The sequence below is a fragment of the Equus caballus genome, chromosome 13 (assembly GCF_041296265.1).
Source record: "Equus caballus isolate H_3958 breed thoroughbred chromosome 13, TB-T2T, whole genome shotgun sequence".
Lineage (NCBI taxonomy): Eukaryota > Metazoa > Chordata > Mammalia > Perissodactyla > Equidae > Equus > Equus caballus.
The window spans coordinates 38653550-38679116 of NC_091696.1; the positions used below are offsets into that span (position 1 = coordinate 38653550).

At 48.4% G+C, this 25567-nt stretch overlaps 1 protein-coding gene across 1 annotated transcript in view; it reads left to right on the forward strand.

The window, feature by feature from the left end:
• The first annotated feature begins 12649 nt into the window (after positions 1 to 12649).
• Positions 12650 to 25567, forward strand: part of GPR139 (G protein-coupled receptor 139) — a 33367-nt gene continuing 20449 nt past the window's right edge. Inside the window, exon 1 of the mRNA XM_023616225.2 lies at positions 12650 to 12999. Within this exon, the coding sequence (XP_023471993.2) occupies positions 12876 to 12999 (124 nt within the window). The 5' untranslated portion in view covers positions 12650 to 12875. The remainder of the gene's footprint in view (positions 13000 to 25567) is intronic.

Here is a 25567-nt window from a genome sequence, read left to right on the forward strand (position 1 = left end):
CTGCTGAGAATCAGCACCCTGGGATTCAAATCTAACTAGGTCTATTTTAGTCTCAAAGAATTGGGTGTAGTCAAGCAAGAAAGTCTCTTCAGGTCAGGGGCTAGGGCAGAGAGGTGGAGGGAGAGATTAAGCCCAGGTTGTGAAGAGCTCTTGGTCAGGGAGCTTTGTCAAGGAATACAATGGAAAATGTTGGGTGAACTGAAGCTGTGGGACTGCGAGAGGAAGGAGGCAGCATGGTCTAGAGCTGGCACTAGGGAACAGGGAAAGGTGGGCACCACCAGATGGGTGACGCTCAGTCTACAGAAATACTGCCAGTCTCTGGGAACACACCCTCCAAGGATGGCTATAGGATTGCCAACCCAAGTGGCCTCATTAATTATTAGATTTGCCTTGTGCACTGTGATATTATGATTTATAATAAGAAATATATAGTTGGTCTTTGTCCTGTTTCTGGTACAGTGTTCCTAAAACTGTTGGAATTTCCCAAGTGTTGAAAGCAATCAAAGTGTCTTTTGTTATGTTAATGGAGTGACTTTTGGGCCACACCTAAGATTGAGGGCTGGTTGCCAAGAGAACCAACAATGTGATTAGAGGGTTGGAACTTTGAGTCCCATCCCCTGACCTTCGCGGAGAAAAAAGAGTTTGGAGATTGAGTTTAATCACCAGTGGTCAGTGATTTAATCAATTGTGCCTATGTAATGAAGTCTCCATAAAAATCCAGAAGGACAGGGTTTGGAAAGCTTCCCGGTTGGTGAACGCATGGAGGTGCTGAGCTCAGAGAGGGCATGGAAGCTCCGTGCCCTTTCCCCACACCTTGCCCTATGCATCTCTTCCATCTGGCTGTTCCTGAGTTATATCATTTTAGAATAAACTGGCAATCTAGTAAGAAAATGTTTCTCTTAGTTCTGTGAGTTGCTCTAGCAAATTAGTTGAAACTGAGGAGGGGGTCATTGGAACCACCAATCTACAGCTGGTAGGTCAGAAGCATAGGTGACAACCTGGACCAGCAATTGGCATCTGAGGTGGGGCTGGGTTGGGGGAGAGCTGCGATCTTGTGGGACTGAGCCCAAAACCTATGGATCTGACATTATCTCCTGACAGATAGTGTCAGGAACGAGTTGAATTGTAGGACACCTAGCTGGTGTTGCAGAATTGCTTGGTGTATGGAAAAAACCCACACACTGGAATTGGTATCAGCATACTATGCACTCTTGTTGCCAAAAATCTATGAAATGTCACTGGTGGTTACAGTTCAATCACCTCTCCATTGACCAACATGGGCACAAACAGACCTCAAGTATTTGGGCAATCAGGGCTCAAACTCATCTCGTAGCCACAGTAGGAAATTTGGGGGTCAGACAGAGCTGTCCTGGAATCCTTTGTGTCTGGATGATCTTAAGCACAGTGCTTAACTCAGTATAATGGTGATGGAGTCAAACTACCTGGGTTCAGATCTTGGGTCTGCCACCTACTGGTCGTGTAACCTCAGATAAATTACTTATAGGCTCTCTGAGGCTGTTTCTTCATCTGTAAAATGGGGAAGAGAGTTTTACCTGCCTGTTAGAAGGGTGGAAACGAAATTGTATAAGTCGTACATTCAATGAATAGTTACTGAGAACTTTCTGTATGCCAGTCAGGTTCTGGTGGTGACAAGACAGACAAGATCCCTGTTCTCATGGAGCTCACACTAGAGTGGGAGGGAAGAGATGACACACAGATCATTAAAATAACAATAACAACTTCAAGCAGTGATCTAACTAGAGCTGGGCACAGAAGGGGAGATCTGGGCAAAGAGTTGAATGATAGTTGAGCGGGGGAAATAGCAAGTGCAAAGACCCTGAGGCAAATCAGAGTTTGGCGTGATTGTGGAGGACAATAAAAGGTCAGTGTGTCTGGACTTACTGAGCAAGGAGAAGGACAGTGCAGGAGGACATCCAGGGCTGGACCGTGGGAAGTCTTGTTGGTATTTAGGATTTTGCTCTACTCGAGAAGGGAAGGCATTGGCAGAGGTTTTTAAACAGAACATTTCTTACCAGAGTGCCATCTGTTCTGAAATTCATACCTGGCAACATTTCATCTTTTTTTATATCTGAGTAGTATTCCATTGTATGTAAATACCACATCTTCTTTACCCATTCATTCGTTGATGGGTACTTAGGTTATTTCCTAGTTTGGGCTGTGAATAATGCTGCAAAGAACATAGGGGTCCATGTAGCTTTTTGAATTAGTGTTTTCTGGTTCTTTGGATAAGTATCCGGAAGTGGAATAGCTGGGTCCTGTGGTAGTTCTACTTTTAATTTTACTGTTTTCCATATAGTGATGGATGGCAACTAGACTTTTGGTGGTGAATACGACGTAGTCTATACAAAAGTCAAGATACAAAGATATATACCTGAAATTTATATAATGTTATAAACCAATGTGACCTCAATAAAAATTAATGAATTAACTCAAAGAAAATTCATACCCGGGGTTTATTTTAATCAGGTATGGTAAGACACAGACATGGAAATTACTGTCATGAAGGAAGAAGTTTATCTTCATGGATCCCTAGAAACCAGAGGGATATGTCATGCAGGGCCACACAGGGAAGCACCAGGGTCAGTCAGGGGCAGAGGTGGGAGAGGCAGAGTGCGGCCCAGAGCCTGTATTGGATTTCTCCAGGAAGGAATGGGGGGCCAGGGTGGGTACACTGAGTAACTTTAGGATTGGGTAGCTTGAATCACTTCGACAGCTCTGAGATATAGAGGTGGTCCCTACTTGTCCGTACCCAGCTGGCTGTGTGAGAGCTTGATAAAGGGTTCGGTGGGAGCCTGGGCTCTGGATTAGCTGATTTGTATATCAAAGCCATGCTCAAAGATAACCGTTTGCCATCTCTAGGAATTAGCCAGCCCTGGAAGGGGCAATCTCTCTAGAATCAAGACCCCAAAGGTTAGAACATCAAGAATGCAGAAAATAAGAAAAGGTAGTCAACACATTATCACAAAACAAGGTTTCTGTAATTGATACTTGTTAGTATTACCTGTAAGATGAGCGCAATTCTTCCTATTTTGAAAAATTGTGAGAAATAATTACACAACGTATGCAAAGAACCAAAAATGTGGGAAGCCCTCAAAATGTTTCTTCCTTTCTCCTTCCTGCTATAATACATTTTGACCTCTAATGCTACATTTTTAGGCCAAGAAAATACCCTATGGCACGTGGGTTCTGACCTGCATTTTTAAATGAGAACAAATTTCCCACAAACCAACCAGGTAACTGATGAAAAAGAAAAGTGTGCTCACCATTGGATGTGTTGCCACCCAGTTTAAACCTCGCAACAGTCACGTCAAAAGCAGCAATGACAACAAGACGGGGGAAAGAGAGTCAACATAGGTTGAGCGTATCCTGTGGGCCAAGCAGTGTGTAGGGCATATACACCATTGCAGTGTTTCCCCAAATACAGTCACCAGAGATGCTATGGTCTGAATGTTGTGCCCCGCCCCGCTCCCCAAATTCCTATGTTGTAATCCTAACCCCCAAAGATGATGGTGTTAGAAGGTAGGACCTTTGGGAGGTGATTAGGTCATGAGGGTGGAGCCCTCAGGAATGGGATTAGTGCCCTTATGAAAGAGACCCCAGACAGCTCCCTAGCCCCTTCCACCATGTGAAGACACAGCGAGAAGGCTCTGGCTACGGACCAGAAAGTGAGCCCTCTCCAGCTGCTACACTGAATCTGCTAGCCCCGTGATCTTGAACTTCCCAGCCTCCAGAACCGTGAGAAATACATTTCTTTGGTTGATGAGCTACCCACTCCATGATATTCTGTTATAGCAGCTTGAACAGATGAAGAGACCCTGGAGAAGATAATCTTAGAGATTCCTAGACCTAATATTCAATAACATCATATCACATGGTGAGACAGTTCACCCCTTTCCCATCATTCTAATTACATCAAGGGAAAGTCTCAAGAGGATGCTAACATGTCTTTAACGCCTCTCTCACACTTGTTAATCTCCCCTTTCAACAAACAGTGAACAGGCCTTAGACTCAGAGCCTTTGGCAGCCTACAGTACTAGCTAGAATTTTAACGACATTGGGTTTTTTTTTCCCCGTGATTCTTTAAATGGTTTCCTTGTTTACACAGCAAGAGAGACTAGTTTGCCTATCGTGGCAAACTAATTAAAAAATAATTTAAAATTAATTTAAAAATAAATTTTAAATATCTATTTCTCAAAGGTATTTCTAAGTGAGTCAACTTAAAGAGGAATATCATATTAATAAGAGTACAAGGGCCAAAAATCACACACGTGGAACTCAAATGGCTAAATTTCAGGAAATACTGAGTTTTTTCTTTTATCCTAAGAGCTGCCCTCTGAGCTACGTGCCATTTTCATCTCTAGTTTACGTGCAGGAAACTGGGACACACAGCGGAGAAGTGACCCAGCCAAGCTCATGCAGGTTTCTTAAACCCGGTTCTACTTGGCTCCAAACTTTGAAATCTCGCCACATTGACAGATCACGGCATTTGTTTCAAGAATCAGAAGCGGTCCACTTGGGAAGCCCTCATACGCATCTTAAGGCTCCAGGGACCTGCTGGCTTTAGAAATTAGCTGCCAGGTGCATGCTCACTCTCACCTGTGAAAGCTCTTCAAGCGTCCGGCAGATTCTCCTCCCACAGCGTCAGCTATAGAGAGAGAGGCAAGTGGGACTAGAACTCAATGTTGTATTGTCAATTGGCCTCTTAAATCAGCAATGCAGAGTCCCTGGGATGACAGTGCCATTCCAGAGAGGGCAGCCTTCAGGGCTCGGGGATTCAGGACACTCTGAGCTGTCCCGAGCTGGACAGCTCATTCCTCTGCCCCCACCTAGCCCGGCCCAGCCACTGGATTGCTACCTGCTGGCCTTTTGAGCTGCTCTGCTTCTGTCATTGCTGCTGCTGGGTGGAACCAGCCTTATCTGTACCTTGATGAGTCATGCTTTTCTGTACATTTCAACGTTTTATCCCTGCGGGGAAGATTCTGGTAAGTACCTTCCCTCTCACTGCTCTTAATACCCCATGCCTCCCTCTTAGGACTATTTCTGAGGCTCTTAAAGAAAATTGAACTTTTCGGCAGCTGGAGTGCAGTGGTTGCAAAAAAAAAAAAAGGCTCAGAGATGGGGGGAATGTTCTCATGATTAGCTGACTGGAAAGAATATTCAAACCTTCTCTTGTCTTCTAGTTTGACAACTACAGTAACTGGAATGTTCGAGGTGTTATACTGTGTATGAGAATTCTTGGCCTCTGAAACTACAGATGAAAGGAAAATGATATTTGGTAACTTTTTATTCACACAACACACACAGACTCGATGTCAATTATAAGTTACTGTTTGTTATTTTCTCTTTTGGAGCCAATTCTCAATTAAGCAATAAATGGCATTAGACTTAGAGTGAGACAGGCTGTGTTTGCGTTCCAGCCCTGATACGAACACAGCACTGACCGTGGACACCTCACTTAACTCTCTGGACCTCAATTCCCTCATCTGTAAAATGGGGGAGTTGGACAGAATCATTGCTGTGGGTCCCACCGTTCTCAAACACCAGGTAATCGTGGGCACATTGCTTTCACTCTCCAGGCCATGGATTTCTCATGTGTAAAAAGAGTTAATTAAGCCCTGGCCGCTTCACCTAGGTAATGATGAGGATTAAAATAAAACGCTGTACGTGTCTCTACTTTGTTAAAAGTAAGGTTCTACCCATTGTGAAGTGTTACTGTAACGAGAACAAAGGTCACCCACTGGCCAATGCATGTCCTTGAGTTGCTAGCAACAGAATCCTTCTCTGACAAACTTAAATGAAAGGGAATTTTTTTTTTTTTTGACAAGTACTCTTCACATCTCCACAGAGCCCTAGCTGACAATCTTTATGTTTTTTGGGTTCTTTTTTAATATTAGGAAGAACATTTAACATGAGATCTACTCTTTTAACAAATTTTTGTGTCTAATACAATATTGTTAACTATAGGCACGATGTTCCAGATCTCTAGAACTTATTCAACTTGCATAACTGAAACTTTGTGCCCCTTGAGCAGCAACTCTCCAGTGCCCCCTGATGACATTTACCCGGGGGCAACTTGGGCTCTTTTCGTCCCCCACGGGGCTGTAGGGGAGAGAGAGGCAGGCAGATGTGGAAATCTCCTCCTTCTCTGTGGCAGCCCCAGACCACCTCGACAGCCCAGTGACAAGCAACTAAAGACTTTATCCAAATTCTGTGAGGACGGATGTGTACCTCAGAGACCTGTAGTGAATGGCTGTTACAAGGAACGCTGGATGGCTCCTCGGCGGCTCTCCAAGACGTCCTCAACCACGAGCCATGAGTGTGGAAGAAAACCAACACAGCAGAGCAACGCGAGGCTACAGTTCTTACTGGAAGGCAAACCAGAGCTGCAGACAGAGGTAAACTGTAAAAGCTCTAGCAGCTCTGGCCAAGGTCAGTGGAGAACCAGGAGCATCAGGGGAAATGTCAGCTACCATTTTGACAGGCTAATAGCGAAGGAGTTGTCTTCCGCAACAACTCCGAAGGCTGAATTTCTAAAGAACTACATCACCAGCAGCAAGTGTTGGCTTCCATAATAGCTTGTAATAATCTACTTGATTAAGAGACATTACACAAGACATTTTTTCTATATTTTGCTATGAGAATTTTCAAGGATGCATGAAAATTGAAAGTATTTTACAGTGAAAACTCATACACCATGACCTTCCTTCTACTATTAACATCTCCTTGCTTTAACACAGATCTATCCATTCTTCTGTATACCCATCAATCCGTTTAATTTGGGGGTACACATCCCAGGCATGTGGCATGCAGTAGGACACTCCATCCCAGAACTTCAGCACGCATGTCACTAACTAGAGTTCAGTGTTTGCTTATGGTCCACACACAAGACATTTTTGATATAAAAAAAATAAAACACAGGACTTAGAGGAAGGGAGGAATGAATAGGTGGATCACAGAGGGGTTTTCTGGGCAATGAAGATACTCTTTATGATGCTGCAATGGTGGATACATGTTCTTATGCATTTGTCTAAACCCATCGAACACTCAACCCCAAGAGTGAACAGTAACATAAACTATGGACTTTGCGTCATAATGATGTGTCAAAGTTCATCAATTGTAACAAATGTCCCACTCTGGTAGGGCATGTTGATCATGGGGGAGGCTGTGCACGTGTGGGAACAGAGGAGATAAATGGGAAATCTCTGTACCTTCCGCTCAATTTTACTGTGAACCTAAAACTGCTCTAAAAAATAGTCTATTCTTAAAAATTAAATAAGTAATACAAAACAGAATAAAACATACAACCTAGCTGTAACAGAGGACCAGTGCACTGACATCCTGAATTCAACTTGCAGACATGTTGCCTTTGCCTGCCCAGCATCTATTCCCAAGTTTCCTTTGGATAAATGGTCCACCTCCTCTCACAGTCTTTGTGGTTTGGGAAGAACTAACTCCTTCTCTTGGCTCCATCACTGCGCCTATAAGCCCCTCCTGGCCAATCAGTGCATTTTTGTTTGGCCACAGAAATCCAGCTCAACTGGTGAGTTCTGTTGAGTTGGGCACACGACTCAGGTTGGTTCATCAAGAGCCTTCCCAGGACTGTCGCTGAAATTCTCTTCCAGCTCAGTTTACTAAGCTGATAAGATACATCCGGGGATGCTGGTGTCCATCTTTTTATGATGTTGTAAGAACCTGCCTAAGGATGCAGCTAAGCCAAAGCAAAGCAGAGCCCATTAATGGAAAGGGATAGGTACTTTTTACTTCTAGATCCAGCCAGGCCTGAACTCCAACAAACATCTGTGGCTTTCACTTTTGAGACAATATCTTCCTTCTTAAAAATTAAGCTAGTTGGAGCTCTTTTCTGTCAATTTCAATAAAAAGAGTTCTGACGAATACACAGTTACTAGGGAGCTGAGCTGAGATTAACACCCAGGTCTGGGTGCAGGGACTCACGACATACCCTTCGGTTAGGTCCGGCATTAAGATTCAAAGAGTAAGGAAGCTTACATGCCCACGAAGCCATCTGAATCCAGGAAGTGCGGGTAACAGGTAAGCCTTGAGTGGCAACACAATGTGGTAAGTCGTGTAGAGGAGGGGTATCTGTGTCAGGAGTGCAGGGGCACTTGCAGGGGAGGAAAGCCTTTGAGGATGAGGTGACCAGAGGACAATTACACTCTTATGGGAGGTGGGGGGACAGGGTGGGTCAGAAGAGGGGCCCTAGGGTGCTACAAGCCACATTCACCAGCCCTCCCATCCAGAACAATCTCAGCCATGACAACTGCGTGAGTCTCTCCCTGTCAATCTGTCTGTCCGTCTATTCTATCTCTTGTCTCTCTGTGTCTCTATCCACATCTCTGTCTCTCCCTGTCTCTCTTTCTCTTTTCCTCTCAGTCTCTCTCTGTCTGTCTCTGTCTTTCTCTATCTCTGTCTCTCTCTCCCTCCCCTTCTTCTCCCCCCTCCCTTCACTCCCCTGACTTCCGGGAAGCAGTCTATTCCATCATCAATACCACCCTGTCCATGCCACCATCATTTCTCACATGTCCAACATGACAGCCTCATAACTGGTATCCCGCCTCCATTCCTGCCTCTGTTTCTATCAATCCTCCACCTCCCTGACAAAGCAAATATTTTAAAATGCAAACCGAATCTTGGCACTCCCCTGCTTAAAGCCAGGGGTAAAGACAAACTCCTCATCCAGCCTGCAAGGCCATTCCTACTCTCCAGCCACATCAAGCTCCATGCAACCCCCACTTACTGTACCCCAGCCTCCCTGGTCTTCTGGTTCCTCAAAGATTCTTTCTTGCTCCTACCCCAGGACATTTGCACTTGCTCTTTCCTCTCCCTGGGATGCTCCCCTCACTCTCAGCCCCACATCTCTTCACCTAATTAATCCTTACTCATCCTTTGTCTCTTCTCAGCTTCAAATATGGCTTCCTCAGAGATGACTTCCCTGATTGCCAGATCACTTCAGATCTTGCTGGTATGTGTTCTCTCATTCCTTTGACTTTTTCTTTATAGCACTTATCCAAGTTCATAATTATATATCAGATGGATTGACTCATGCCTATCTCTCACACTTAAGATCCAAGAAAGAAGAGACCACATCAACTTTTTTAAACAACTGTATACCCAGAACTCAGAACAGTGGCTAGCACACACTTCCAGTTTGTTCCAGTCCCCACCACTCCCTATTGCCTTCTCCACACTGGGTAAAGTGTTCGTTACAATTTATGTTATGTTTGTGCTGCTGTTTTTCTTAGAGTAAAGAATTATTCCTTCAGACCACTGCCTCTCTCAAAGGGTGGAGAAACGGAAGCTAGAGAGCAGGTCCAAATGTTTCCAGGAAAATGAGAGACAGCACATTTCTTTATGGAAGTGAAGAATGGCCAATCGTTCTGCCTTGCCCACGTTTATTACCTGCCCAGACTTCCAGGCATTTGAGTTTGCAAGCCCTCTCGTAATACTCTTCATATATTTCTATTATATTTATTTATTTACTAACTCATTTAAGATTTAACCCTGGACACCTAGCTGGCATTGTCTTGGCACTGGGCCTATGATGGAGGACAAGACAGATGAAGTCCCTGTCCTTGTGTCACATGGAGCCCACATTTCTTTGTGATCTGTCCTTCCACTAAACTAAGCTTCCCCAGTGGTCACAGCAAGACTCTGGAGCCAGACTGCCTTGGACCTAAACCCAGCCAGGTGGCCTTGGGCAAATTACTAAACTTCTCTGTACCTTGGTTTTCTCACCTGTGAAACCTTCCTTCCAGGGTTGTTGTGAGCATAAAATGAGTTCAGACATAGCTGTCTCATGACAAACCCCAGTAAATGTTAAGTCTTATTACCCACCTCTGTGCCTGAGCAGGACCAGCTTCACGGCTGTGTGACCCGTGCAGTCACACAGGGCCCCACGCCTTGGAAGGGCTCGCGCTTGGTTTAATGCTCTGTTGTTGCTGTCCTGAGATTCCTAACTTTTCAGCAAGGGGCCCTGCATTTTCATTTTTGTATCAGGCCCTGCAATTATGTGGCCAGTTCTGATCCACACACATTAAATGTCCAGTAAAAGTCCGTTGAAAGACTGAATAAGTAAATGAACTTAGCCAAGTACAATCATCGGCTCAAGCACGCCATTGTCTTCCAGAGCCAGTCAAGCGGGGCAGCCCGCGAGCAAAATTAAAGAGACTTTGTTATTGACTCATCCTGCCCCTCCCCCAGGACCAAAAGCCTGCCCTAGGACCTTAAAGTCCTTCTCAACCACCCATCCATTTCCCGGGAAACTTGCACCTTGACAAGCTGCCAAGATCCCCGGTGGAGCCAGCAGAGGACCCTGTCCCATCCTTCATTCTCCAGATCACAGTGTGCACCGTTTCCACCACTCCGCTCCCTCTCGCCCTGCTCAGCATCCCTGGAACAAGGCCTCCCTGATTTCCTTCATGCCCATTTTACAGATGGGGAAATGGAGGCACGGACACCATCAGGTCCATCAAGGTTCCCCACGCAGACCAGTTCCTCTGCCCAGCCAAGTTTCTAGTTTTAGAAAGAGTCTCTAACTAGAGCCCCAGAATCCAAACTATGCAAATCCTTTTTAGAGTGGCTAGTCAGACATGATAATACTCTGTGAAATCTGAGACTATCCCCCCCTTTAAAAAATAGCAGAGGAGGGGCAGAGGAAGTGAATATTTTGGGAGGGGAGGGGTGGGGATTTCAATTTTAAAAAGGATTGTCAGGGCAAGCCTCAATGAGAAGGAGATATATAAGCAAAGACCCGAAAAAGGTGAAGAAGCAGATTAATGCAGCTTTGTGGGCAAAGAGCCTTCCAGGCACAGGGAACAGCCAGTGCAAAAGCCCTGAGGCATTATCCACGATTCACAATGTAGAGAGATCTCTAAATAGACTGGGGAGCTTTGTCAAATCGAACACGCTCCCGTCCCTGGTCACAGTTTCTCATCTCAGCCCTGCTGCCTGCAGATAAATCCAATCTATAGGCTTTTGAACACTTATTTATTGAGCCTCTATAAGGGCAGTGCTTCATTTGTCAAGGCAATGAGGTTTCTGTTTGGGGGAGTCACCTTTAAATGTGAGCGCTAACAACAAAATTTCAGTATCTAACGTGGCTTGAGCTATTAGACCCAGCCTCACTGGGTCCGCATGATGCTTTGTATTGACCCGACTCTTTAGGGGGCACGGGCCACCTTCTTCACCACAGACGCAGCCAGGTCCAGCAGATGCCTCCCTCAGGCAGATCCTCTGCCCTGAATGCCTTGGGGCTTGCCCCGCCCCACCCTCAGTCCCTGCCCATAACAAAGATGGGGACTGGATTCACCCCCCCCCCTTTCTGGGCATGAGGGGCAGGGGTCCCCTGCGTCTTGGGAGACCTGGAAGAGGCTGGGGAAAGCCTAGTCAGTTCCTTCTCCCCGGGGAATGGATGTGATAGGGACGCAGGGGCCATCGGGAGCGGAGGGGGGGGTCTTATGCTTCTCACAGCCCATCACATGCTCCTGCATTGGCAGCTGCTGCAGCCCCCCCGCTCCCCCATTGGAAATGCCACTCTCTATATTTCTGCAGAATCTTTAACTCTCTCACACACGCTGTCTTGAGCCCCAGACAGATTTCTCTCCCTTCCCAGTTCGGGTGTGACCCCAAAGAACTGCACAGGGAACTCTTCATCGGCCTACCCTAAGGAGAAGGAAGGGTGCCCATTCACCAAAACTCTCCAAGACGGCCTGCGTTACCCCTCTCATCCGTCACACAACCTTCACACACCAGACCGCCCCCCCCCGGATGACTCCCGCATGTGTTTGGGGTCTCGTGTGTGTGAGTGTGGTCTTTGCACGTGTTGATGAGGATGCCCCTGCGTTTTCACTCTTCTGGCTGTGGGGTGAGAGGGCCGCCGCGTGCCCGTGTGAGTGTGCGTGCGCCTGCATGACTGGGTACTGTGTGTCTTTGTGTGAGAGTGGGTGAGTGTGTGTCGGAGCAGCTGCAACGTCCTTATTCCTGGCAGAAGGGCTCCGTGTGGCGGGCTCCTCTTAGCCTGCCGGCAACCCCTTCAAAGGCACTCCAGCCCAAGGACAGTCCACCTCTGGCCTCCCCCAGAATCAACACACGCACTCAGAGGGTCTCCTTTCAAGCTCAGCGCCTCTGGTCCAGGGGAACGCACGACCTTTGACCATCTTCGCTCCAACAGCCTCCCCTTGCCCGGGCCCTGGGTACAGAATCCTCTCTATGGAGATGGACTCGAAGCCCTGGCGAGAGGAAAGTGAGGTGGCTGGGAGGAGAGTCGAGAAAGGCAAACCGAGGACACGCCGGGTGAGTACGGAGCCGCTGCGGGAGAAGCAGGTCCCACCCACACCACGCCCCTCCCGCGGGGCTGGAGATGGGGGTAGCCTGTTCCCACCTGGGTCTCGCTCTGGGGTTCCCAGGTCTAACTCCTTCTCTCTCCGGACACTGGAGCGCAGAGAGGCGGCTGGAACCCCCTCCTCCCGAGCATCTCACCCCCCGCGTCCAGGCCGTTGCTGATTGGCTGCGGGGAACGGCGTCCCAGCCCCCCGGCTCTGAGGCGGGAGCCGAGCGGGTCCGAGGTGGGAGGCGCACAAACCGGCTCCGGGAGCCCCTCCCGAGTCCCTGCGCCCAGCGCCCTGCGCCCTGCGCCCTGAGGGAGGGCTGAGCCGCCACTCCAGGCGGGCAGGTGCGGCGGGAGCAGAGGGGACCACGGCCAAGGGTGGAAGCAAGTCCTGCGGGGAGAGAGGAGCTGCTGCTCCAGCTGCTGCCTCGGCCGCCGCCACCACCGAGCCGGCGTCCAGAGCGGGGCTGGCAGGCCGGGCGCGGAGACGAGGGCGGCGAGGAGCGCGCTCATGGAGCACACGCACGCCCACCTCGTAGCCAACAGCTCGCTGTCCTGGTCCCCCGGCTCGGCCTGCGGCTTGGGCTTGGTGCCCGTGGTCTACTACAGCCTCTTGCTGTGCCTCGGTTTACCAGGTAGGTGAGGGTGTGGGGAGAGGGTGGGAAGCCAGGAGCCCAAGTGCGGAGCGACCCTGCCCAGACCCCCCAGGCCCATCCCCCTTCTCCGTGCGATCCCTGGCGCCCCCTCTGAAAAAGTTTAAGCCTTAAGGGCAACTGCGGACATTTCCAGAACGGGGGAAAAGGAAGTTGCTGTGGCCTGGCGCGGACTGTGCGTGTGTCTGTGTTTCACGGGTGTGTGTGCGCGGCTGGCGATGGGCAGGGTGTGAGTGTGGCTTGGTGTGAGTGTGCGCGCGGATTCGAGTGTGTTGGTGTGCATCCGTGTGTGCGTCTGAAAGGATCGGCGTCCGTGCGCGGGTCCAGTGAGGGCTGCGTGTGTCACTTGACTGCACGTCCGGACAAACGGCTTCGTAGGGGCTTCACTTACCCGTCGGCCCCCACGTCCACCCCAGCCCGGGGGCGCCCCAGCCCTGCTGCCCCGCCGCGTGTCCCCGCCTGACCTGAGACGAAACCGGAGACCCTGATGCTGGGCACTCTCTTGCTCTGGGGGGCGCTGGGATGGCGTAAGGGATGAGCCCGTGCTGTCCCCCTAAGCGGGGAACGGCCTCCAGGCTGGCTGAGAAGAGTTGGGGGTCGCTCCGGGACCATGCCCTGGCCAGGCAAGGGTGCAGAGACACACTCCACTCGGGCTGCCGAGGCCGCCACTTCAGGGGGTCAGAGTCTCCTTGAGGACATGCCTCGCCCCCTGGCTTTGCCTCCCTGTCTGCCCACCTGGGAAGCTCACGGCTGCTGCAGATGTCTGGCTGGCCCCACATCTTAACGTCCTCTCCAAAGTGTGGCTGGGACTTGTGCTGAATTCCTGAAGAGAACTGAGCTGCTTGGGGTGGGATGGCGGGGTGCTTGCCGGTTGTGAGAGAGGGGGAGGGGTTTCCTGGGGCTCCAGCTTGAGATGGCCCCTTCTTGCAGGCAGCCTCTGTGGCAGAAAGATTCCTAAAGATCACTTGCAGACGGACAGGAGAGAGGGACAGAAGGGAATAGAAAGAAAAAAATCCAATGTACAGCCTAGAAAGGGAGCATCATCTACCCCGTCATCTTCAGCATCCTGGGATCCTGGGAACTTGGGAGCTGGGTCTCTGAGAGCCTTGCTGAGGTTTCCTTTCCAAAACATTCAACTTGGTAGCCAGGGCCCCTGAGGAAGTTGTTTACATAAACCCCCCCTCCCTAATTTGGCAGGTACGAGAGAGCGTCAGTTTGCCGATGCTGAGCCTCTCCCCCAGCAAATGATGAGGCTTTTATTACTAACTAACCGCTCTGGCTGCCCTGGGAGAGATGCTCAGCCCCTGATTCGCCCTGCTGAAGCGGCAGCACGTGTCCTGTAATTACCTTGAGCTAGAATCGATTCCGGCCCAGTTCCCACCTTCCCCAAGCCGCCTTCCTGAGCCTCTCCCAGAGCTCTCTTCTGGGGAGTGAGTTTCTGAGAAGGCTGGTGATTGGCGACACTTGCTGAACTGGAGAAGTGACAGGCCCCCTGTTCCCTTCAGCCCTCACTTCAGAATGTACCTAACCCCCGCCCCTTCACCCCTCCATCTCCTCTGCTGACTCAAGTAGCCACTCTCTCAGACAGTCCCTTAAGGGACAGAGACACAAAGACAGGGGAAGGTTCCAAGGGTCCAGAGCAGGGACATGAGGACGGGGAGGATGAGGGAAAGCTCAGACTTTCAAACCCTCAAGGTGGAAGTCCACATAAATCACACCTTCACAGCCTAACTCCTACGCCAGCAAGGGCCTTCCAGACCCACAGCGTTGGCACCTACTGTATGCCAGGCACGGTGCTAGGCACAGGCTCTTCAAGGCTGAGCCCAGGGCTTGGAGACTTAAGAGAGAGGGACTAGGAATGGAACTTGGAGGGCGTTGATGTGTCCATACACTGGACTAAGAGTTATGACCACCTACTGTGTGCCAGGTGTAAGGAAGTGCCAAAGGGACTCGGAGACCCCTAAGGTGCAGTCCCTGAGTTCAAGGAGCTCTCAAGTGGAAGCTTATGACTCTAGAGGCAGCAATGGATGCAGAAGGAGCAGGCCTTCTGGAGAAGAGCAGTCGGAGAGGCCAGGCTTGTACGAAGGCTGAGAACAGTTTTGTCCCTGGCTTGCAAGGTGGTTCAAAGGTGAAAGCTGAAGTCGTTCTCTTCCAACCGTAAGGGCAGGCAAGCATGTTCTGGCGACTAAGACTGCAGACTGTAGAATGAGGCAGAGCTGGCTGTTCACTTGTGGGCCTTTCGTGTCTCTGTGCCTCGGTCTTCACATCTGTAGAACGGGCATCATGAGAGTACCCCCCCACCACCACCACGGGATTGTGGTGGGAAGTAAGGATGCTGATGGAGATGATGGTGCAAGCCGAGCGCTTGCTTAGGGCCTGCCACCCCCCAGGCATTGATTGCCGCTGCGCTGCTGCAGTGGGGGTTGGCGTGGAGCTGGTTTGGTTGTAAGGAGGGGGCTGCACAGCCCAGCCAGTGAGCCAGAGAAGGGACCGCAGGCACAGTTGCTCGCTTGGCCGAGCTCCCTACCATCCTCCCCTCCCCGCCCCACCCCCAGCCACCAGCAATTAGCAAACCCTCATTACCCTGCCTCTGACTGGGAGGCACAGCTACGCTGGGTGTGAAGTAACAGACCGCAGGGCTTGGTAATATTGTTGAAAACTGAGATTTTAATTGAATCACCTTTCCTGGCAGTGGACTCACCCCGGTTCCAGATTCTCACTGTGGTGGTTGGAGACGTGGCTGGGAGCTGAGGGAGGGACGGGCAGTGGCTGAGGGCTGGCAAGGGGGAGCCACTAGAAAGCGAGGATTTTCTAACCACCTTCAATCTCTAGATTGAGAGGAAGAGCTTGGGAAAGGCCATGTGGTCCAATCCTCTGCCTCCAGGAATGGCTCCTAACAGTCTAATTTAACTGGTCTGGTGTGGGACCCAGGGGGTCCTAATGTGAAGCGTGGGCAGAGCTCTGCCAGTTAAGAACTGTTAACCTCTCTGTACCACAGTTTTCTCCATCTGCAAAATGGGCATAACAGCAGTATCTACCCGCCATACAGGTAGTGTGTATTAAATAAGATAATCTACGTAAAGATGGCTTCGCTCGGTGCCTGGCCTGAGGAAAGCACTTATTACTCAGTGCCTTGGATCTTTTTCCATATTAAATGTTTATGGTATTGCACTTAATCCCCACCACATGCCCATGACCTGTTCCTGGCCCTGAACCCATTTTACAGACGAGCAAACTGAGATTCAGAGACGTGGAGCATGTTGCCTACAGTCATGCAGTTGAACCAGCGTGCAAACACCTGCTCTTTCCATCGCATCACGGTACCTTCATTACTGCCAGGAAGTTCCTTTAACTAACCTCGGTCCTTCATGCTGTGTGTTCGATGGAGATAATTTGTGTCCCAGCTGTTCCTAAAAATCCATCTCTTTCCTCCTCCTTTTTAAGTCAGCAAGATGTTTCTACCTTTTGGAAACACATACAGTAAGCCAGCAGAGCCAACAAGGTCGAGTTGGGGACCCTGGTTGGGCCAGCTGGGACAGGACAGTGCAAAGCAGAAGGCAGTGCAGGAGAAAAAGATGAACCTGAGATGCGCGAGGGAGGAAGTGGGAGGGAGGACAGGTGAGCCTGCCTGATAAGGAAGGAGCAGCGCGAAATTAAACTGAGATTCGAAAGATATTTTTAAATTTTTACCTTCTCAAAGGCACCACAGATGGTAAGGGAGACAAGGGGAGGCAGACGACAGCCTGAAACCTCTTGCCACCCGGCGGAAGGGAGCGTTTCCGTAACTGCCAACTGAGGGTGGTGATACCCGCCTCCGAAGGTTGGTGCAACATGAAGGGAGATGACGAGTCTGCAGCCTGGCAGGTAGCGCTTTGACATGTGATAGTTACCGTTATTGTTAACCAGAGGTGGAAAAAATGGCAACCCGTAAGCTGGGCTGAGCCCCCCAGATATGTTTTCTTTTACCTGTAAACATCTTCAGGCAAAATTCAGTAAACAGATTCAAAGTACAAAGTCTGGAGCTGGACCTCTGGGGTTTGAGTCCTAGCTTTGCTGCTTATAAGCTGTGTGACCTTAGGCAAGTGACTTTATCCACTGTGTGCCTCAGGTTCCCCATCTGTAAAGTGGGCATGATGATGATGATGGTACATACTTCGTAGGGTTGGGGAGGACTCAATGGGTTAAGCACTTAACACAATGACTGGCACACGATAAGCACTCTGTAAGTCATTTTTTTCATCACTTAAAAATTAGGAAAATCATGGAAAAATTCCAAACTTGTTTTATGACTCCAGCTTTACCCTAATATCAAAGCTGGACAAAGAAATTATAAGAAAACTACTGATCAATATTCCTCATGAACATAGACACAAAAATCCTTGACAAAATACTAGCAAATCTAATATATAAGAAGGATATATAAGAAGGAATATATAAGAAGGATAATACATCAAGACTAAGTTGGTTTATCGTAGGAATGCAAAGCTGGTTCTTATTTGAAAATCATTCAATGTTATTCACCATATTAAAAAACTAAAAGGGAAATCTGTATAATCATCTCAACTGATGCAGAAAAGGTAATTGACAAAATTCAACATCCATTCATGATAAAATCTTAACCTAGGAACAGAGAGAGAACTTCCTCAACCTGATAAAGGGAATCTATAAGTAACCTATAGCTGACATCACATCTAAAGATGAAAGATGGACTGCTTTCCCCCTAAGATCTGGGACAAGGCAACATGTCACTCCTATTCAACGTCACACTGGAAGTTCTAGCCAGTGCAATAAGGCAAGAAAAAGAAAGAAAAGGTATACAAAAAGGATAAAAGTCAATTGTTTCTATTCACAGATGATATAATTGGCTTCGCAGAAAAATCGTAAAGACTCCAAAAAGAAGCTCCTAACAACTAATAAGTGAGTTCAGCATGTTTGCAGGACACACTTTTAACATGCAAAAACCTACTGTGTTTCTATATATTAGCAATGAACAATTTGAAATTAAATATTGGGATTGTTTTTTAAAATAGATTTCCAAGTTCCCTTGAAAAACCAGAACTGACATTAGGTTCATAGTCCCAGAAGGCAGCAATTGGCTGGAGCTGAAGAATAGGCTGCTTTTCCTACAGAGTTAGTTGTGTGTGTGCATTAAATAGGTAACGATATTCATATTATTCATATTCATATATTCATATATTCATATTATTAAAACATAAGTAGGCACACATTGCAAAGTCTCCCTCCCATCCCTTTGCCTTGTCCACCAGTTCCCAAATCCACTCTGTCATCACCACCACCACACAGACAGCCACTTTCTTAGAGGCTTAGTTTCTTATTTACTTTTTCAGGGATTTTTAGCATATATACAGGCAAACATGAATAGGGGATTTCAAGTCTCCCTTTTTTTACTCTCCCCAAAATGAGCACATTATACCTACTGTCCTACATCTTACTCTCTGTTCACTTAACATATTAATCATCCATAATAGTATAGGTGAGGATTTTTCATTCTTTTATGAGGCCACGTAGTATTCCATTGTATATTTACACCGTAATTTACAGTCAAGAGTCACTTAACAACGGGGATACGTTCTCAGAAATGCATGATTAGGTAATTTTGTCACTGTGCGAACATCACCGAGTGCACTTACACAGACCTGGATGGTCAGCCTACCACACACCTAGGCGCTGTGGCACTAATCTTATGGAACCACTGTCGTATATGTCGTCCGCCATTGACCGCAACGTCGTTATGCGGCCCATGACTGTATTTGATGGCTGCCCCTTTCAAAAGCACACATGCACTCCAATTTGAAGCAGTTTCTACGTGCTACCCCTGATTATTCCCTGTAACCTGTCTTTATGGACATTGGCCGTAGGATCCCCATTATGACAGTGGGAGAAACAGCACTGCACGAGGAGTCCTGGGTTCCAGGGTTGGCTCTGGCAATAACTCACTGTGGGGGCTGCCGTAGGCCCCGGAGAGCCAGGTTTTGCTTGTGTCTCTCAGTTGGAGACATGGCCCATGGAGGGGACCCAAGCACAGACCGACGAAGTAGCTATGCTGGAGGCTGCCTGGGCTGGCCTTGGGCTGGGGTCTGGAGCAGTAGCTTTGTTGTCCTTGCCCCTGCACGGTTTCTGTAACGATCCCATATGTCAGTTCTGCTTTATGAGGTTGAGCGTAAAATGTATATTGTATTGGAACTGAACAGGCATGGATGTGGATCCTGTATCCTCCTACCCTCATTTGCTGTGTCATCTCAGGGATGATGCTCCGTCTCTCTGAGCCCTAATCTTCATTTGCAAGAAAATGGGCAATCAATTTCAGCATTTGAGCAAGTGGTCTCTGACCTCAGGCTGCCTGGGTTTGAATCCTGGCTCCCCTACTTGCTAGTCTGTGATGCTGGGAAAAAGTTGCACCCTCTCTGAGCCTCAGCCTCCTCAACCATGAGATGGCATAATAATACTACCTATCTCACTGGGTTGTTTTGAGGATTAAATGAAATTGTAAACATGCTTAGCACCACTCTGGGCACGTGTTTGCTCTCATATAGAGTAAGATTTCAGTGAATGTTATTAACCTTCTGTGCCCTGCATAGTCATCATGGCAATTTAAAATCAAAAGGCTTCTCCCCGTCCCTCGCACACTGTCGGAGCTCAGTAAATAGCAGCTCGCGTTGTTTGGATTGTCTAACATGTCGATGTGCTCAAGCCTCGTAAATCCTCTGAAGCTACATGTTGCTTTATACGTAGATCTTTTCCATAAATGCAAAGTCCCGCTCAAAGTGCACGCCCCAGAAATGGAGCTCTGCGCCCTGGCCAACTAGGAGAGAGCAATCCAACAGATTAAGCAATCAATTCCATCAGAAGCCTAGGAAATCTGTACCCCGAAGAGAGTGGCCTGTGGTTCAGTGAAACCTGCAGAAATAATATCAGGCCAGAACAGGAAATGGTCTTTAGCTGAAGCTGGTGGAGACTGAGAAGCACCCCCAGCAACGTTACCCTGCGTGCTGCAGCCGGGACTGCGAACGGAAGGGGGCAGGGAGGCAGACACAGATCCTGCCACTGAACCTCCGTGCGGATCTGAAATATACGGACAACGCTGATGGAGGGGACCAGCCCTGCAGGGGAGACCAGGAAGTGCTGGGGGCAGGGGAGCACGGCTGTCTTGAGTTCACACACCTGCAAGGGGCAGCCAGATAGTATAAATGAGCAAAGTGGCCCAGTTTGAAGCAATGCTTCACTTACCCAGAGAATCACGCTTCCCTGCTGTTTGTCTGCAAACGTGGCTCTCTTGGTCTCTCTCATTTCCCCTCAGTGCTAGAGACATATGGACCAAAAGCACTGCACATTCCTTTTAATAATTGCTAGCACTTATGAAGCACCTACAATGTGCTGGAGATTCTTCAAAGCACTTTACAGGCGTTAACTCAGTTAATTCTCACGACGACCCCTTGAGGCATGGGTAACTAACATGCCCATTTTTCGGATGACAACGTTGAGACGCCTACCCAAGGTCACACAGCTGGAAAATGACAGAGCAATATTCGGTACTGCTGTCCAGCTTTTTATAAGAAAATGACAGCACACGCACAATGACAGCTGACAACTGACACTCAGGCTGGGTCAAGAGGTGAGGGTGACAGACAACAGGGAGGAGTGGGGACTGGGGACTTAGAAAGTGCCACCACCACTCAGCTTTCCACCAATGGTCCAATGTTGCCAAATTGTTCCCAAAAATCTAGAAATCCAGATTTTTATATGAAATGTCCCAATGTTTCTAGGTTGGCAACTAATTAAAAAATTTTAAAAAACACTATGCAAGCCAGTATTGTGTAAGCCAAATTGAACATGTCTACAGGCTGCATACAGCCCACCAGACTGCCAATTCACACACTCCAGAGTGGGTAAAGCTTCAAGAAGCACCAAGAAACACCAAGGGGGGTCACAGTGGGTGGAGAACAAAAACAAGAAGCTAGAGGGAGGAGCAAGAAATAATAGAGATGGAGACCCAAAGAAATATATGGCTTAGTAGGAAAAGCATGCCAAGTCAGGAAACCTGGGATTTGGCATAAACTAGAAGGAAAAGCTCCAAGAAATAACACAAATTGCATGTTGACAATGTCTTGGAACACAAATCCACCGTTTTTTGGAGTGGGAAGAACCCTGAGAAGCTGACAGCATGGTGGGTTAGGATGTCGGCTCGGTGGTGCCCAGACCTGGATTCAGATTCCAGCCTTGTGGCTTCCTATTGGTGGGGCTCTGGCAAGTGGCTTGAACCTCTCTGAGCCTCAGTGTTCCTCTCTGCAGAATGGGTATAACAGTGCCTTTTCACAGGGGTCGTGGTGTGGACAAAATGAGACAATTTGTGGCTGGCCCAGAGCCCAGAGCCTGTCACTCCATGGCTGCTGTCTTCTGAGGAGTCCAAACACCTCCATTTTACAAAATGAGGAGACAATGACCTTGCCCAAAGTCACAGAGCTTGGAATGGCAGAGTCTGAACCAGAAGTTAGTTTTTCTAAGTCTTCCATAGTTTGCTTTTCACAAAATCATACAGCTAGTGGTCTCTTAAGAGGAAACACAGTAATAGGGGGAAAGGAGGAAGAGGCTGGGGAATTCGAGAGCTCAGAGTGACCTTCTGGATTTGGGGAGAATTTTGTTGTTGTTGTTGTTTTTGTTGTTTTATGTAGGATTGTTTAGGTGGGACGAGGCTGCAGCGTTCGATCCCTTCCCAGTCTTCTTAATCCTTCTGACTCCATCAAAGGGAAAGTCTCAGTTTGGCACTAGAGCGTCTTTAACACCTTTCCTTATGTGTTAAATCTCCCTTTTTAACAGACACAGGGCAGGCTCAGGACTCAGCGCCTTGGCAGACAGCGGTATGTAGCTAGGATTCAATGTCACTCTTGTACTGTCACTGTATTTGTTTTTAAGGCGACCTTCTATTTACAACAGGGAAGCAGGATTGTTGTCCAGGGTTGTCATACATCCGTGCTGTCCAATACAGTCACCACCAGTCACACGCGGCTACTGAGCACTTGACATTGACTAGCGCAACTGAGGAACTGAGTTTTTTATTTCGCTTCATTTCAATTAATTTGCAATTAAAATCTGATACTCGATTCAGTTCCTGGAAATTAACTGTATACTTGGAACAACTTGGGTCTGTGAATCTAATCTTTCAACTTACATTTTATGACATCTAAACAGAGATTAAGGATTTCCAGTAAAAATTTAGCATCCGTAGAGACATGTGCTGGAAGTGTAAAATACACACCAGATTTTAGGCACTTCATATGAAAAAAAAATTAAATATCTCATTCCTAATTTATATTCATTATATTTTAGATGAACATGGTGAAATAAAATATATTGTTAAAATTAATTTCACCTGTTTCTTATTTTTTTCAATGTGGCTGCTAAAAAATTGAGATTGTATATGTGACTCACAATACATTTATATTGGACAGCAGTATGATATAAAGTGTAAATTCAAGGAAAAAAAGGCAAATCACCTTAAAACAAAATGTTAAGTAAATAATAGTACAGGGGACTCAAGAATATGGCAAAAATCATAACGTTAGTGGGCCGATCACTAAAATCTAGGGAGCACTGATCTAATACGATGCTCTTAATGAAGAAACTGAGGCCCAGAGAGGGCAAGGAAGTTCTCCAAGGTTACACAGCCAATTAGGGGTGAACTTGACCCCAAATCTTCTGGATTCCAAATCCAGTGTGCCAGGGGATAACCACCCTCACCAAGGGAAATGTAAGGAAGGTTGGGTCAGGGCGTGGAAAGGACATGGCTACCTTGGATCCCAGTGGGACTCCGAGAGAGGGAGCTTCTCTGTATGCACAACTCAGGGTCTTTACTTTTCTATAAAATGGAAACAGAATGACTTGGGCTTCCTTTGAGTAAAGGTCATGACCAGCTGAACTACCCTGAGAGGACACTAGGACTTTTAACCCTAATGTATGTTTTTATTTTGCCCCACGGCAAAGAAGGATGAGACACGAAACCAGACAGCACAATTAGAAAACAATTAGTGCATTCATTGATTGACTTATTTGCCCATCCATCCATGCACCCACCCATCCATCCATCCAACCAATCATCCAACCACCTACCCACCTACCCACCCACCACCCATCCATCCATCCACCCATCCATCCGGCCATCCATCCATCCGGCCATCCATCCATTCATCCATCCATTCATCCATCCATTGCCCAGCATTGGCCAGGTACCAGGCACTATGCTAGGCACATGGCAAGTCATAAAAGACCTGCACCCTGCCTTTGTGCTCACACATACACATACACACACACACAGAGACGACTGGCATGATTAGAAACCCAAATAAAAGTAAACTATTACCTGTGAAAAGATCATGGAGGAGAGGCACACCATGACAGGAGAGCTTTTCATGGGGGGACATGCCCAGATGGGGAGGCCTAGGAAACCTCCCTCGAGAGGAACAACTGAAACCTGAAGGCCGAGGAAGGGAAGAATGGAAGGAAGAGAGCGAAGGAAGAAGGCTGGGTGATGACCCTGAGACAGGAGGGGACCCAGTGCCCACATACCAGGACAGAAAGAGGACCAGAGGCTGCAGCACCAAAAGGCGGGGTGGGGGTGGCGAGAACATGGTGTGAGGCGCAAGCAGAGGGAAACAGGAAGCCAGAGCTTTACAAAAACCACACGAATTGACCAAGTTGGGACAACACATACTATAATGTGAACACTGAGGTATCCACCAGCGACTTTTCTTCCCCCGTCATTTGCCGGAATGTGTGGCTGTTGGTAGAGCTGGGGGAATTGCTTTCCTGCCACAGACGTTTCTTACCATTCTCAGCTAAGTGCAAAGCAAACCATCAGCCACATCGCTTCAAGCTAGGGACTCTACACAGACACACAGACACTCACAGATGCACAGAGACGTGTGTGCGCGTGCGCACACACACACACACACACACACACACACACTCCCCACAGTCGGAGGCACAGGATGGCCTGGTGATTCTGTTCCGGCTGCAGCCCTTTGCATTTAGCATTCCTGTCCTCGCCACCATGGTTCAGCTCCACAGAGCTGCTGACAAGAACCATCATCTGCCTCTCAAGGAAAGTGGCGGCTTCCCTGGAAGGTGGTAGAAGGGAGCAGTGATTGGAGAGAGAACCCGAGAGGGGCTGGTGCTGCCAGGAGGGCGGGGATGGGCGTTCCTTCAAGGAATCACAGGCCCACGCTCTGGACCCTCACAGAGCATGGCTCCCACATCATGTCCGCCCTCCACACCCAGGACCCTCCCAGAACACCACTTCTCTCACCCAGAGGGCAGTGGGGAAGTCATACCGCTTTAGGAAGAAGTCCTGGGTTCGAGTCCCAGTGCTGCAACTTTGCTAGTTGTGAGGTCTTGAATGGGTAATTTCTTCTTCTTTGAGCCTCAGTTTCCTCATCTGGGAATGGAAGTGATAATAAATTTCTTCACTTAGCACATGTATGCGGAGCCCCTTTCATCTGCCAGGCACCCTTGTAGGTCCACGGTGAGAAATCTGGGTTTTACTCTGTTTTGCAAGAAGACACAGGAGCCTTTTAAGCAGGTGGCATGATTTAATTTGAGTTTTCCAAAGGTCTCTCTGCTTCCTGTAAAAAGAGGAGATGGAAGGTGGTGAGAGGGGAGCAGCAAGAGCAGCGAGGAGGCGGACGCGGGGCTCCGGGGGGAAGGGCGAGGAGTACCCACAGAGCGCCCGACACAGGGCCGGCACACAGTAGGAGTGCGGGCCAAGGGTCACGTTCACAGCCTGTCTCATCCTGCTCCTTTCCCATCCACCATCACCCCAGTCTGCAAGTAAAAGAGACAGCCAAGAGCAGTGCGCAAACTAATGATGTCCTCAGACACCAAGGACGTCTGCGCCCGGCTCCCCGGGGGCGTGGGAACGCGTCCCAGCACAACTGGTCGCTCTCATCCTGGTCGTGGCAGTGGGCAGGTCCTGCTAACGAGCCAGCTGTCAGTTGCGACAGTCCTGAACAGAGAGAAGGCAAGTGCCTGGACAAGAAGAAAAGGGTCACCCTCGGCACTGTCATTTGACAAACGAACAGGATTGAGTTCTGGGCGACGTGGTGGAAGGACATTGTTACCCTGACTGCTTTCAGTTCTGACGCCCCCAAGATTGAGTTGGGGACTCCCAGGACATCTTGAGAATGGGCAGAGAGAGCTGGCGGAACAGAGAGGAAAGTCTGGTCGCTTCTTGGATGTTCTCAGAACAGACCTTGTGGCCAGAAGAGGATGGCTCTGGCAAATGAGGGGACTTTTTTTTCTTAACCACCGTCGGCGCTAAACGCTGCACTCGAAATACTGGTCACATGCGTGATGGTTAACATGGTTCTCAACCACCCTCATTCAGCTCCCTAAAGAGGCCTGGGCTGGGCAGAGCCAGCCAACAGCCAACTGGAAACTAAGAACTTTTAGAACGTAAGAGAAGCCTGTTTAAAGTTTTTATTAAAAACTGCACCTTCTCTATTAACATATGGAGGTTAGCTCGTAAGAATTCAGACTA